Source organism: Leuresthes tenuis, unplaced genomic scaffold (assembly GCF_036924035.1).
Source record: "Leuresthes tenuis unplaced genomic scaffold, fLeuTen1.0.hap1 SCAF_23, whole genome shotgun sequence".
NCBI classification, from domain to species: domain Eukaryota; kingdom Metazoa; phylum Chordata; class Actinopteri; order Atheriniformes; family Atherinopsidae; genus Leuresthes; species Leuresthes tenuis.
The window spans coordinates 23,831,629-23,845,524 of NW_027325377.1; the positions used below are offsets into that span (position 1 = coordinate 23,831,629).

The 13,896-nt window shown below is 44.4% G+C and overlaps 1 protein-coding gene across 2 annotated transcripts; it reads right to left on the reverse strand.

Annotated features, from left to right (window-relative positions):
- Positions 1 to 27: 27 nt before the first annotated feature.
- Positions 28 to 11,148, reverse strand: atxn10 (ataxin 10). 2 transcript variants are annotated; one of them, XM_072377488.1, is made up of 11 exons: positions 11,004 to 11,148; positions 10,410 to 10,586; positions 8,802 to 8,887; positions 8,620 to 8,716; positions 8,266 to 8,430; positions 6,624 to 6,704; positions 6,382 to 6,538; positions 5,572 to 5,689; positions 5,157 to 5,341; positions 3,768 to 3,831; positions 2,873 to 3,148 (listed from the first exon to the last, which is right to left on the reverse strand). In XM_072377488.1, the coding sequence occupies exons 1-11, from the start codon at positions 11,132 to 11,134 to the stop codon at positions 2,964 to 2,966; spliced, it is 1,446 nt and encodes a 481-aa protein (XP_072233589.1). In that variant the 5' UTR covers positions 11,135 to 11,148; the 3' UTR covers positions 2,873 to 2,963. The 2 variants fall into 2 exon arrangements, with proteins under 2 accessions (XP_072233590.1, XP_072233589.1); XM_072377489.1 differs by lacking the exon at positions 5,157 to 5,341 and having other exon boundaries at positions 28 to 3,148.
- Positions 11,149 to 13,896: the final 2,748 nt, after the last annotated feature.

The following is a 13,896-nucleotide window of genomic DNA, read 5'->3' on the forward strand; positions in this document are numbered from 1 at the left end:
ACCATACAAAGGATTCTATGTTCTCAATTTGCTTCAAGCAAAGCTTTATTATCAAGACAACATCTTGCAAAGATGTAGAACACAGCACAAGAGAAAAAAAAGGAAATGTATACGATCAAACTTCTAATGAGGAGGCCCGAATGTTGGCAGCCACACGTTTTAATGTCCTCTCACACTGTATTCTGTTTAAACACTGAAGATTTAACACCTATATTTATGCTAAACTGTAAAGCCTTATAGGATTTATAGCAAATTCTCCGGCTCTAACATTTTTCCCCTCTTTATAATCTTCCTTTAAAGTGGGCAGTAACATTTTTTAGTCCCGTGGAGTTATATTTACAGTCTTTTATTTTAAATCAGTGCCATAACTTGCTATAGGTTCTTTTGCACTCACATGTCGCGTCATACCTTTTTTTTCATGGGACTTGAGTTATTTAATGAGGCTTGGTGATGCCGACACACATCTCGTGGACAGAGAGACACCCATGTAGTATTTTAGGCATCCAACTCGTCGGTCTAAACAGCACTTCCTCCTGACTGTGATCATTGTTCTGTTTTTGGACGGCTCGACTTCTGAGAAAACCATGTAAGCCTGGTGGGAACTCGACAGAGGTGCAATCAGGTTTGGATACATCCAACATTCCCATGAGCAGCAGAGACGTGGAATTCAGCATCGTGGCCTCTGCTTACACAAGGTCTTCCAGCGCGGTTTAGGCCTGCCTGGGTGGATGGCATGTGTCCTAACCACACAGAAGGGGTACGAGAGGATCAAAGGCCTCAAAGCTATTTTTGGACAGCATCCTTAATGTATTCAGAAATGTTTATTTAGGCTTTATATAACTTAGAAAACAATTTGAAGAGTATATTTTTATATGAGGAACGTGGCACTTTATGTCATTTATAGATGGAAAGAGAGTCACTATTTACAAGTGTTTTCTAATGTCATTGTATTCAGATTTGAAAGCTATAAATTATTTGGAATTCGTGTCTTTGATCAAAGCTCCTGAACTGTAACGACTCAGACCCAGATTGTCCATCTTAATATGAGCCTTCACCTTTCAAAGCAGTCGTGGAAAGTCCAGAGAAGCTTGTGGAAACCGCCGTTAAGAATGAAAATGTGGGTTTCCTTAACGGTGCTTCTAAAAGGCAGAGCTATTTACATCATTTGTTTTGTGGTCTGCATCACCGACACACCGGGACATCTGAGGGTTTTGTTTTGTTTTTTTTATCAATAAAAATTTGAGCATCCTTTCCTTGCCTCTTCATTGAGTCCCCGACAGCGCTGCCTGACCCAGAAACGATGAATATACCTTGAAAAGTACGTTTGTTTTCGGCTAAAGGCACAAGTACGTTGCGGCTGAGGCCTGCGGTGTAAAATGCTGATATGGGAAACGAGAAATTCTGGCCTTGGCTGATGTGGTGGGATATGAACACATGGCTGAAGCCATGCCACCTCTTTCAACCAGCCTCTTTCCTGTGGGGCTGAAAAGCATTGCAGCCAGCCAGTCAAGCGCAAGTAACAGCTGTTTTGTTAGCCGTCTGAAATCCTGGGGACCGGAACCGCATAAGCTCCCTTCACTATGCCGTCGGATTGAGGGGAAAGTCCATCCAATTGTTTCAATACATTTTGTCATTAAAAATCAGAGGCAGTGCAAACAGGGTGGAGCAGGGTGTGGGCAGGCCCGTAAAGCGCTGCATTGTTGAGTTGTCAGGACCGCTCAGCTTATCCATCAGCGGGAGGAGCTGGGAGGGATGACATTCTGCAAACTAATGCTTCTGGTCTGACTCCCTCCGTCTGATTCCGTCATTCATTCGTGCGCTTACTGTTTACTGATCAAGAAACCCCGCCACTGCACAAAAGAAGAGGCGCAAACATGCAACATACCGCCAAACAGGAAGTACAGTAAATATCAAATATCTAAGAAAAATCTACGGAAGTCTGTCAAATTTAAGTTGCTCAAAGGAGAAAAGAGCTGCCCGAGGAGAAAGTGAGCATTAAAATGGTTAAAGATCCACGCTGCATGCCTGGTTAAGCCTTACAATGAGTATAAAGTCATTGCTTTTGTAGTATCAGTGTAAGAGTAGATGTAAAAGCAAGCAGTGACAGAGCAATAAGCCCATAATGTGCACCGAGCCTTGCTTTTAAATTACAAAACATGCATAGCTTCAGATATTTTTACGGTGGCCCCGAGGTATAAAAGCAAAAAAAAAACCCAGATACAACAGAAAGGAGAAAGGAAAGCACCAAACAGACAGCACGAAGGAACAGAGATGTTGTCTTTTCACGCCTCGGGGCCCCCAACTCGTCCTAATATTGCTGCAGATTATCATGTTAGTATAAGTTCTCATTGAATGAACATGGCCAAGACGCCACAATTTAATTAGATAAGGCTGGGAGGGGGTGGATTATATCATGATTTGGTCATTCTCCGTTTCATGGTTACTGCAAAAGTCACGACGGGCCTGAGATTAAACCCCCAACCCCCGCTGGTAACATCAGCGTCTCTGAAAAGCAGAAAGCCTGGACACTGCGGCGCTCTTTGTCTTTGGATTAAACCGCAAAGCATCAGCGTCTCCAAAGGTCAGCAGCATGTGCTCACCACTCACTAACTCCTCATTTCCCAAACTCAGACCAAGACAAAGCAGGAGCTGCCGACATCCTGGTCTGATTCTTTACCAGGGAGACTTCAAAGGAAAAAGGACCCAGCGGGACACGATTGCTGAGGTAGAAAAGCACGTTATATATACTTCTCCGAGATAAACTATCAGAGAAATGAGCTTTTTTACTTTTTACAGGCAGTCAGCTTCTGATGACAGGCACAACACTTGAAAAGAAGAAACAGAACAGGTCCTCAGCAGGCAGAGTGAGCGCAACAGCTGGGTAAAATCAATGAGAATCCTTAAACAAAGGAACCTGCCAGCCTGAAAACCTGCTCTCCTTCTCCCCGCTGCCTCTGGTGTTTTTAGGAGTCTTTCCTCACAGTTTTGAGCAGCACGTTTCCATCTATCTCCTCCACCAGGAAGCCCAGCTCCCTGAGGGCGGAGTAGTCGGCCGCGCCGCGCCGCTCCAGAGCGGCCACCAGCTCCTGGTTCTGGGTGTTCTTCTCCAGAAGGTTCCTGATGGTGAAGATGGCCCACTGGCTCATGACTTGAGGCGGTCGTTAAGGAGAACAACGTGTGTAAAAACGCCGGCCTGGCGTTTGTCTCGGGTTCTGATAGAAAACCTCTCGTGTTTCCAAGATAACTCCCAAAATATTTCCTCTTTGACCATTTTTTGTCGGAGCAGAAACGATGTCTGACAACATGAAAAGATGCTCAGTGGGTTCTCTGTGTGAAGGGCTGCATGCGAACAAAGGCTCGGCTCAGACTATTGACTGGGTGAAAAGGCAGCCTGACACAATACCCCCACTTCAGTAAACTAATATCAACGGGTAGTTGGGTGCCCAGCGGGGGGGGGGGCTTTGAGCCAAGCCATCTGCAGCACATGTATGACGGGAGTTATGTGCACACCTGCAGGTGCACGGGTCCACATCAGCTGACTGAACAGCAGAAACTTAAAGTTTGTCTTCGGTCCAGTGAACCTGGACAGTCAGAGGCAGCTCAACCGTGCACGTGCACGTGCACGCTGCAGCATTCATCATCTCACCTGCTTTAGATGCTGTAAAAGCTTCACCTGCTTTCCTGAGAAGCTACCGCAAGGTTCGTTCTAACACAGCCAGAATCAGAATGGGACGCTGAAATGAACAATAATTCAGGACAAAGGATACAAGGATTGTTGCTGTCTATGTTGCAGTTGTCCAGGATGAGAGGGATGCCTTCGAGTTCTCTCACCTGAGGAGACAAATTTCGTAGAAAAGACACGATTAGATTCAAAATCCTTCCTGAATCAAAGCCAGAAATCATCCCAGAAACTAATGGCTAACGCTCAGATATGAAAGCTAATATGCATCTTATTCTGTGTGCTTTGTGTTCAGTTCAGAGATAATAAAAAAGTGAAATATTCAAGACGTTTTTTCATATTTATCCAGACCTGGAAAATGCCAGAGACAAGCTGACGGTAACTAATCAGAGGACGTGATCAACGTGTAAACGTTGCACCTTCAGGACTTTAATCACCTCCTTAAAAATGATGGAAAACATTTCTTTAAGCTGGTTATAAAATTCAACTCAACCTCAGAGCCGACAGAAAAGCAACAATATGGAGTCCTTGGCAGAGCTTCGCATTCAAGCACATGCAAAAGCAGCCGTGTGGTCGGGGGTTAGTCTAACACCACCACAGCCGGGTGATCTGCTCTTTATCAAGTGTCCCGGTCTATAGGCTTAATCACTGCCGGTGCCTTTGTGGTCGTCCTCCAAACAGACTGTTAGGAGCAGCAGAACGAGGCAAAGTGCTGAGTTTCACTAAATGGAAATGCCATTTAGACTGTCAAGGAAACACAGTTGCTGAGTGCTGCGAGCACCCGAGTTGCTTACATTAGGTCTAAAGCCATAAAGGGATGAATAACAAGCGACTGGACCCGGACTTCAGCCCGGTACCAGGCCTTCAGTGCTTTGCATGCACATCTAAAGTTACGATCTCTCCCAAAGGTGAACAGAATGACATTTGGTTTACTGGAAGAGATCGCAGTGAAAACAGATACGGGGGTGATTTCTGACCACGGACAGACCACAGATCAGCATCCATAAATATTATAGAGAGGCCAACTGAGGGTGGCCATCCCACAAGCATTCCACAAATCTGTTTCTATTAAGTGCAACTGAGTCTATAATGCACCGCTGACGGATGGCGAGGCAGGAAAAGCTGATAAAACCACCAGCAGGGGATGTTCACGTTTAAATTAAAGCGCACGCAGTCAGGTTACCGGCTCTCATTTGTAGTCCTCAGCTGCGCTCGGGAGGTCCAGACAGTTGATACAGCAGCTCATTACTGGAGCCTGGGCCACAAACACGCTAATTTATTGTACCAATGGGCCTCCCAGACCCCTCAATCGCCTCTTAACCTTTGACCCCTTTGTGTTAGACCGATCAAGGGTGTTTGATGAATGCTAAGAGACCTCAGATCCGAGGAGACCAGGAAAGAAACGTCTAATCTTTAAGCCTTTTCTTTAAAAATAAACTCACAGGTTCCCTCATCCCCACCTTAACAGAACGCAAACCTTGTTCTGGTTGTTGGTGTTGCTGTGACAGAGGTTTCCTATGAGCCTGATGAGGTGGGCCTTAAAGCTGATGACAGGCGAGTGAGAGGAAGGGTCTCCGTCTGCGCTGAAGGACGAGAAGTTTTGAGCGGCGCTGAAGATGTTCTTACTGGCCTTCCCGATCGCATGCACCTGCCCCAGGAGCTCTGCCCAGGAAAGGGAAAGCAAAGCGTGGCAAGAAACAACAAAAAGAGAGGAAGATAGTGAGAAAAGCACCTTTTAACCCCCCCCACACTCCCTGTGAACAAACCAGACATCACCACAACAAGTTTTTAACTAATCTGAGTGTCTTTTCTGTGTTTGGACCCTTTATTGGCAGTGAGGGGAATCCTGGTCTTTGACCCCAGGCCGAGAGGTCGGGCCATCTTTGACTCACCAACCGTGGTCACAAGAAGGTCAGGGTGGTCCTGCAGGAACATGAACTGCTTATGGTCTGAGGTCATCTCACAGAGCACGTCCAGCAGGCTGATCACTGTCAGCGCCTCCTGCAGGACCTGCCGGGGAGCGCAGCACAGAGCAACGATTTGACGGCTTAGAGACGACATCAAAGGAATCAGAAAGCAGAACAGGGTGATATTTACGGGAAAACAGCATTTGAAATATGTGCGGTTGCTCAAAATCTCAAAGAAAATAATGTTAAATCAAGCTATAAAACAAGAGGGCAACATTAAAATAACACCAGAAGAATGGGACAGACGCTGCCAACCGCAATGGTTAATAACACCCCCCCCCTCTGGGAGAGAATACAGTTGGAAGAACATGATCTGGTTCTTTTGCAGTCCAGCCCAAAAAGGCTGCTGGGAGTTCTGTGGAAATGCAGTGAAAAACTGTCCAAGCTGTCGTGGAAGCTGCTTTAGATGCTGTAAAAGCTTCAGTGTGAGGACAATTAACGGCTGTGAACGGACAAATGCCTCAGAAAGACGAATGAGCGGGTACAGTATGTACCAAATGGAGAGAATAAGTTCCAATTTAAGAGCTGGCTGCCCCACGTATCAAAGAAGAGGATTTATTTTGCCCTCCAACCACTCTGAGGTTGTCAGTAAAGCTGGAAACGTGATATTCTGAAGACTGACCCAGTGTTTTCTCCTTTAAATTTCCCCACTTCTCTCGTTCTGTGCATTGGTTGAATAGAAAGAAACTAATTCAAAGAAGAAAAGCCAAACATTAGCTGGATACACATCTGCACCTCATCGCTGGAGGCGGAGCCAGTAGCTAGAGTGAGCACAGCTCCGCAACCCTTCTGGAAGGACGTGGCCAGGAAACGAGCCACGCTGGGGGGGATGCCGCACTCCTCCGCGTCCTCCTCTCTTAACTGGGCGAAGAGCAGCTCCAGCAGAGTGACTCTGGGGAAAAACAAGCGTAAATCTTTGCAACTCGTCCAGCTTTAAGTGTTCATTTGTTTGGAGGAATCCAGAAAGAGTGAAGTACCTCTCATGATGGGACATCCCAGAGTACATGTTCTCCACCAGAGCCAAAGACTTGAGGAAGTGCTGGGTGGCAATGAGCACCCTGGGAATGAGCACATATCAGCAGAGTAATGACAGCAGAAACACCAAAAACACCTTTTCTTTCACCGCTGCAGCCGACAGAAACTGATCCTGAACTGCTGGATGTGAGAATATGTTACTTCAACACTTCAGCATCAAAGAGGACCTATGATGGAAAATAAAATCTCTTTTCTGTGCTTGACAGCATACATCTGGGTGTCTGAACTCAAAAGCCCCGGCAGTTTGCTTTGGGCCCCCTACATTTGAAAATGTGCCACCCAGTGAGCGGTTTAGATTGGCAGGGGGAGCTTGTGGGACGTTACGAGGCTATCCAGCCGCTTTTCTTCCAATATTTGGCTAACTTCAACTTGAGAAGATGCTTCATTTGCCGTGCCTCAGAAGAGGAAAGTCTCATCATCAGTCGTACGGCTCACTTAACATTAGAAATAGTGAGCTAATAATGCTCATCCAGTATTTAGTTTGATGATTTATGTCATGAAAAGAACATTTGACATCTAGTTGAAGACCTTTAACTTAAATTCCATCCATCCATTATCTGCTGATTCTCCTGGGGTCGGGTCGGGTCGGGGGGGCAGCAGCCTGAGCAGAGAAACCCAGACGTCCCTGTCCCCGGCCACTTCCTCCAGCTCTTCCGGGGGACCCCGAGGCGTTCCCAGGCCAGCCGAGAGACATAGTCTCTCCAAGGTGTCCTGGGTCTCCCCCGGGTCTCCTCTCAGTGGGACGGGCCCAGAACACCTCCCCAGGGAGGCGTCCAGGGGGCATCCTAACCAGATGCCACCTCATCTGACTCCTCTCAATGCGGAGGAGCAGCGGTTCTACTCCGAGCCCCTCCCGGATGACTGAGCTCCTCACCCTATCTCTAAGGGAGGCCCAGACACCCTGCGGAGGAAACCCATTTCGGCCGCTTGTATTCGGGATCTCGTTCTTTCGGTCTCTACCCACAACTCCTGACCATAGGTGAGGGTAGGAACGTAGACTGACCAGTAAATAGAGAGCTTCTCCTTCTGGCTCAGCTCCTTCTTCACAACGACGGGTCGGTGCAGAGCAACACTGCAGACGCTGCACCGATCCACCGATTCGTCCCTCACTGTGAACATGACCCCGAGATACTTGAACTCCTCCCCTTGGGGAAGGATCTCATTCCCGACCCGGAGAGAGCATTTAAAATTCAAATTCCCGTTTTCTATTTGTCATGGAATGCACCATCAAGGCAGCGCTGTTGACAGCTGTCAGAAACATCTTCCCGTTAGCTGCTGACAGAAATACTGTAATAACACGCTCCAAGAGTTAAGTACGACAGCTCTGACCAAGAGAGGGACAGAGTGGGGTCACTCCATGCCCCTAACTATGAATAAAGATGAAGAAATCTTAAGGGTTGCCTTCACAGACATGTCATGTGCAACAATGCAGCCCCATACCGTCGCTCTCCTGTTGTAATTATCTCCATCATGTACAGAGTGTGGATCATTTGCACATCTTTAAGATTCTCTGCACCCCCCACAGAGGATATGTTGGCTATGCACACATAAAAGCTTTACACAGACCCTCACAAACACACTTACGTCCAGTCCAGGTCTGGTTGGGTCCTACAGAGCTCCATCACCTTGAGAGCCAGCTTGATGTTCTGCGGCTTTGACAAATCTTCCACCTTGGCCCCGTCGATACACGTGTGGAGAACCATGGAGGTGTAGGTCACCACCTTCTCATCATCAACACTGAGTAGCTCCCTGTTCACACACGTTTGGATTCTCAGTGTTAGGGTGGCTTCATGTCCTAAAATATCACTTCAGAGTGTTTGCCATGACGAAAAATTCTGCTGTGGTGCAGTTCAGCAGAGTTGGACAGATGGAGACTAAATGGTCCAGTCTGCTGTGGTTTATTATGTTTAAAACATGACTGTGACACACAAAACTTACATTAAAAGATCAGGGAAGCTTAACCGCCATATGTCATCCTTGCACAACTGGTTTCCAACTGCGAGGTTACCAAGAAACTGGATCCCACAGCGAAGAGCTGAACCACAGAGCACAGAGATAATAAAACAAAAGCAAAGATCAGACCTGGCCAAATCTGTTGAAATGTCCAACTTTAGACTTACGTTCGAATACGGCAGCTTTGCTCCCTGAATTCATGGCCCGAAGAACACTCAAGAATTTAAGGGAAACATCGATGAAACCGAGTTCCCTGCATGGAAAACAAAGAAGTTTAAACACTTTAATAATACAATCCCAAACAAAGGCACGCATGAGAAAGTACTCCGCTTTCAATTCTAGGGTTTTTTATATGAAAATCTAATAAAAAGGACAATCTAGTGCTTCCAATAACAGCAACATATAGCATTTTGCACCGTGTTGATGATTAAAAGAAACAAAAACAAAACACAGAAGCAGTGTTTGAAAAATTAAGAGTAAAGAGAGCAAGTAGCAGCCAGGAGCTGCTGATCAATGCTCTGATTAACTGATCATCAGTCAGTGTGAGCAGCTCTATAAAAGCAGGAGTTCTGTCAGTTTAACACGATGCCAAGGAGGAAAGACACCAGCAATGATCTTAGAGAAGCAGCTGTTGCTGCCCATCAGTCTGGGAAGGGTTATAAGGCCATTTCCAGACTATCTGGAGTCCATCATTCTACAGAGAGAAAGATTATTCACAAGTGGAAAACATTCAGGACAGCTGTCAATCTTCCCAGGAGTGGACGTCCCAGCAAGTTCACCCCAAGGTGAAGAAGCCCAGAGCTACATCTCAGACTCTACAGGCCTCAGTTAGCATGTTAAAGGTTAAAGGTCACCCCAAGGTGAAAAAGCCCAGAGCTACATCTCAGACTCTACAGGCCTCAGTTAGCATGTTAAAGGTTAAAGGTCACCCCAAGGTGAAAAAGCCCAGAGCTACATCTCAGACTCTACAGGCCTCAGTTAGCATGTTAAAGGTCAAAGGTCATGGCAGCACAGCTAGAAAAAAACTGAACAAGGATGGCTTGTTTGGAAGGGCTGCAGGAGAAAGCCTCTTCTCTCTAAAAAGAACATGGCAGCACAGCTTAGGTTTGCAAAGCTGCATCTGAACAAAGCACAAGACTTCTGGAACAATGTCCTTTGGACAGACCAGAGCAAAGTGGAGATGTTTGGTCATAATGAAGAAAACCAAACACAGCATATCAGCTGCCAAGCACGGTGGTGGAGGGCTGATGATCTGGGCTGGTTCTGCAGCCACAGGACCTGGGCACCTTGCAGTCATTGAGTCCACCATGAACTCCTCTGGATACCAAAGTATTCTAGAGTCAAATGTGAGGCCATCTGTCCCACAGCTAAAGCTGGGCTGAAACTGGCTCATCAACAGGACAAAGATCCCAAACACAGCAGCAGATCTACAGCAGAATGTGGGGAAAAGAAAAGAATCAAGGTGTTGCAATGGTCCAGTCAGAGTCCAGACCTCAGCCTGACTGAAATGCTGTGGTGGGACCTTAAGAGAGCTGTGCAGAAACCAATGCTGCAAACCTCAATGAGCTGAAGCACCGCTGGAGAGAAGAGGGCCGAGATTCCTCTAAAGCAACATGAAAGACTGATAACGTCAAACAGAAAGTGATTAGTTCAAGTTCTGTTTTTATGAACTACTTCTTCTTCATGTGACTGTAACAGAAAATACAATATTGTTGGGAAAGTGGAGGCAATTTGACAAATTTCTCTTTCAAATTGGTCTCTTATGCTGCTGATACCTGAGCAGTTTTTGGTTGCGTGCGCTCTGGACACAGGAGTTCCTCTGTGCCCTGAAGCACTCAGCGGTCAGCTGGAGCTGCAGGGTGGGAGACTGCAGATCCTCAGTCTGCAGCTCTCCATACAGCCTGGTGAGGACCTTTAACAGACTGGAAAACGCCTCCTCCTCCACAGCATCCCTAAGAGCAGGAAGTAGGCCAACAAACAGGAGAAAGGCAATGAGAATGTGAAATGGGAGGCTCCCGAGTGATCTGGCTCAAACAGAAGTGTAGATAATGACATTAACACAATAAAATGTAAGGAAACACGACATTTCAGAGAACATGCCTACTTAACAGTCTTGTTTACCGACTGGAGCTCCGATTCACGTATTTAAATCATAATGAAGTCCAATTGTCGAGCAACCTTTCCCATTTGCATGTTTTTAAACGATAAAACTGGTTCTAGAAAAGACCAATAAACAAACACGTTCCCTGGACGTTATAGTTAACGGTACGTAGCTGACAGCTGGATGACTCAAGTTAACGTTAGCTTAGCTACTAAGCTAACTCTCTCACGTTTCCAGTCAAAACAGCAGCGAATAACTCAAGTCGTACCTGCATTTTTCATCCCGCAACGCAGACGTAAACGTTTTTAACACCTGCAAATGTTCAGGGCAATGTTTTTCATTCAAAATGCCGCTGATAGACGCAGACATCTCCAAATTGTTGTTGGTGGAAGCGGCCATGTTTCCCTATGTCATGCAAGGAGGCGGGACTTCCGGGTGAGTCTCTATCACGCTATTGGTTGAGCCCAGGATGAAGGAGGAGTCTAACCACGTGCTGCTGTTTTTACACAGAAGATTGCATCATTGCCTTAAAATTAATAGAATTATCGATGTACGTATACCCAAATATTAGTATTAAGTGTATTTTACCATTTCATGCCACTTTCTACTTCTCCATTTCTTAAAACTTTACTATATTTATATGGCAACTTTACATATTTAACAAATTCTGACGTTTTCTAGTAGGTAGGCCACCCAGAATTTACACAAATACAGATTAAATCGTTGGTTTATTAATGACTCTGAATGAATGTTTGCTCCATCCACAACTTTTATGACCATTTGTGATGGCATTTCTCTGCTTTTACCAAACCAAACATCAGTTAGCTTGATCCAGAAAATAATCAGCAGATTATTTCTTGAGAATAATTCTTTTTTACATTTGGACAAAATCAGCTCTGTATCAATCAACTTCAATAAAAACTAAAATATGTGGCTCCTTATCAGTAGTAGTGGGACTTTGCAACTTTTTAAAGATGTTAATTGCAATTTTACTAAAGGATGTACTTTTTCCAACAAATGTCAAACATATCGTTTCAGTAGAAACAAAAGAGACTCTTTACAATATCAACTTCAGGTATTTCTAAACCAAATTTCTGTCTGTTGTTGGTAAATTAGTCCACACAAGTCTGTGCAAAGATCTATTTTTTCTTTGTATATGGCCTCATAGTTTTCAAGCTTAAACTTTTTTGAACTGTCCCTTTTTTAGAAGGACAACGGTTATCCTACAAAACCCAAAGATAAGCTGTGTGCTGAGTCAAAGATTTCATAAATGCATCTGATTTGAGAACGTGTCAGCTGACGTTTTAAAGACACCTTATGTATTTTTTATCAAATTAGATCCAAAATGCATCTTTTATCACATACTGTCCACCAAAAGGCAATCATCCCAGGCCAGTGGGATAAGAAGCTTTTGTGATTGAACCCAATGTTTCGATTACAACCCCATATGGTTGTAACTTATGTTTCCATCAACCAGGAACAGCACAGCAGCGGTGATGAAAGGCAGCTCCATGTTGAGTAGAGTGGATGGATGGTAAGAAGCAACCAACTCGAGCAATTTGTCAGCCTTAAGATGAGGCCTTCGAAGAAGCAAACACTCCCATTACAGAAATCTCATTACTCATTGGTTGAGTGGAATAACTGGAAATAACCTCACAAACTGGAAGTGGTTCAGTATTATGGGAAATCTGAGGAGCTGAGTTACAAGAAAAACATGACATCCTATCAGATTTTAGTTATTCAGGAAACCTCAGTTATGCTAACTTTTAAATGGCTGGTTTAGTCTGCTGTGGCGGACGATCAGACAAGAAAACATGAACACAATCAACTACACAAAGTTTTTATTATTCGCAGATGTTTGGACAGTCTGCCGGTACAAAACACAACTAATGACGTAGAAAGCAAGAACACAAATGAAGCATTTCAGTATCAAATCAAGCATGTAATATTTTGGCCGTCAATACAGAAGAAATTAATCAAATATCAAGCAGCTCCACAGCTTTAGTAACCGTATATCATAGTGACACTCATTACAAACAAGTCTGATCTGACGTTAAACAAAGTATTAACTGCTCATCATTAGCACCTATTAAGAGACTTCACTCCATTCTTTTAAATTGCCAATTTCAACAAATCTGGCAATTAGGTGCAAAATTAACCAGCTTGATGCGTAGAAATGCGATCAGTGTGACTCTGTGGACCTTTTTAAACCTCATCAATTTCTTTTTTTCACTGAATTTGGGTGGAAATCAGTTACAAACCCCTTAGGAATAATTAGTTCTAGCTAAAGGTTTAACAGGAGTCAAATTACAAACGACCAATACATCAGAAGCCAAACGAAGAAGCAACAAATACTGTAAATTTTTTATTCTGTGTGCGTCAAACCATCAGGATGATCAAGTTCTCAACATCTTACAGTCAACACATAGAAATAAAACTCAATTTAAATATACAACCATTGAAAAATATAACGAAAATATGGATTTTTAAAGGAAGAAATTAAAAAAGGTAATATAACATTCAACAGTCAAGTACTTAACCTAAAAGTACTTAACCTTCTCCTATTAAAGGTATCCAAGGAATTGTAAAAAATACCCCCCCGTGAGAAAATCTATGGTCAAAAAACCTTAAAAAAGTGGATATTTCAGCTCTGCAGCTATGTTTGGCAGGTCAGACCAAATAACTAATATGATGGGATCGTATCGATGCCAAATAGAATCAAAAGAAAGTGCAGATTAGTGAAGATATTAACGTCTGAAAACTGAACATTTTACAGTCGGATAGATAATCATTTATACAACAACTTATTCTTTGTGTTTTAGGGGTGTTAGGATCAAATCTTAGCCCCCGGCAGTGAAAACTGTGAGAGTGGTGACATTTAGAAAGAAAAATCTCAAAAGGAATACAGCTCAGAGGGTAGAGGAGTATTTAGAGTAGTACCAAATGACTTTTCAGCCTAAAAGAAGTGATCGTGTGTTGCTTTATTCGGATGACATGATGTGACATGATGTGGAGAGGGAGGCTGTTGGCACGGGCCCGTAAGTATTGGGCCTAACATCATTAGCCATGCAGATATTAGCATCAAGCTAAAAGCACTGCTGTGCGTAAGTACAGCCTCACAGAGGCTGAAAACTATCTTGTGTTCCTTTTTTTATCAGTAT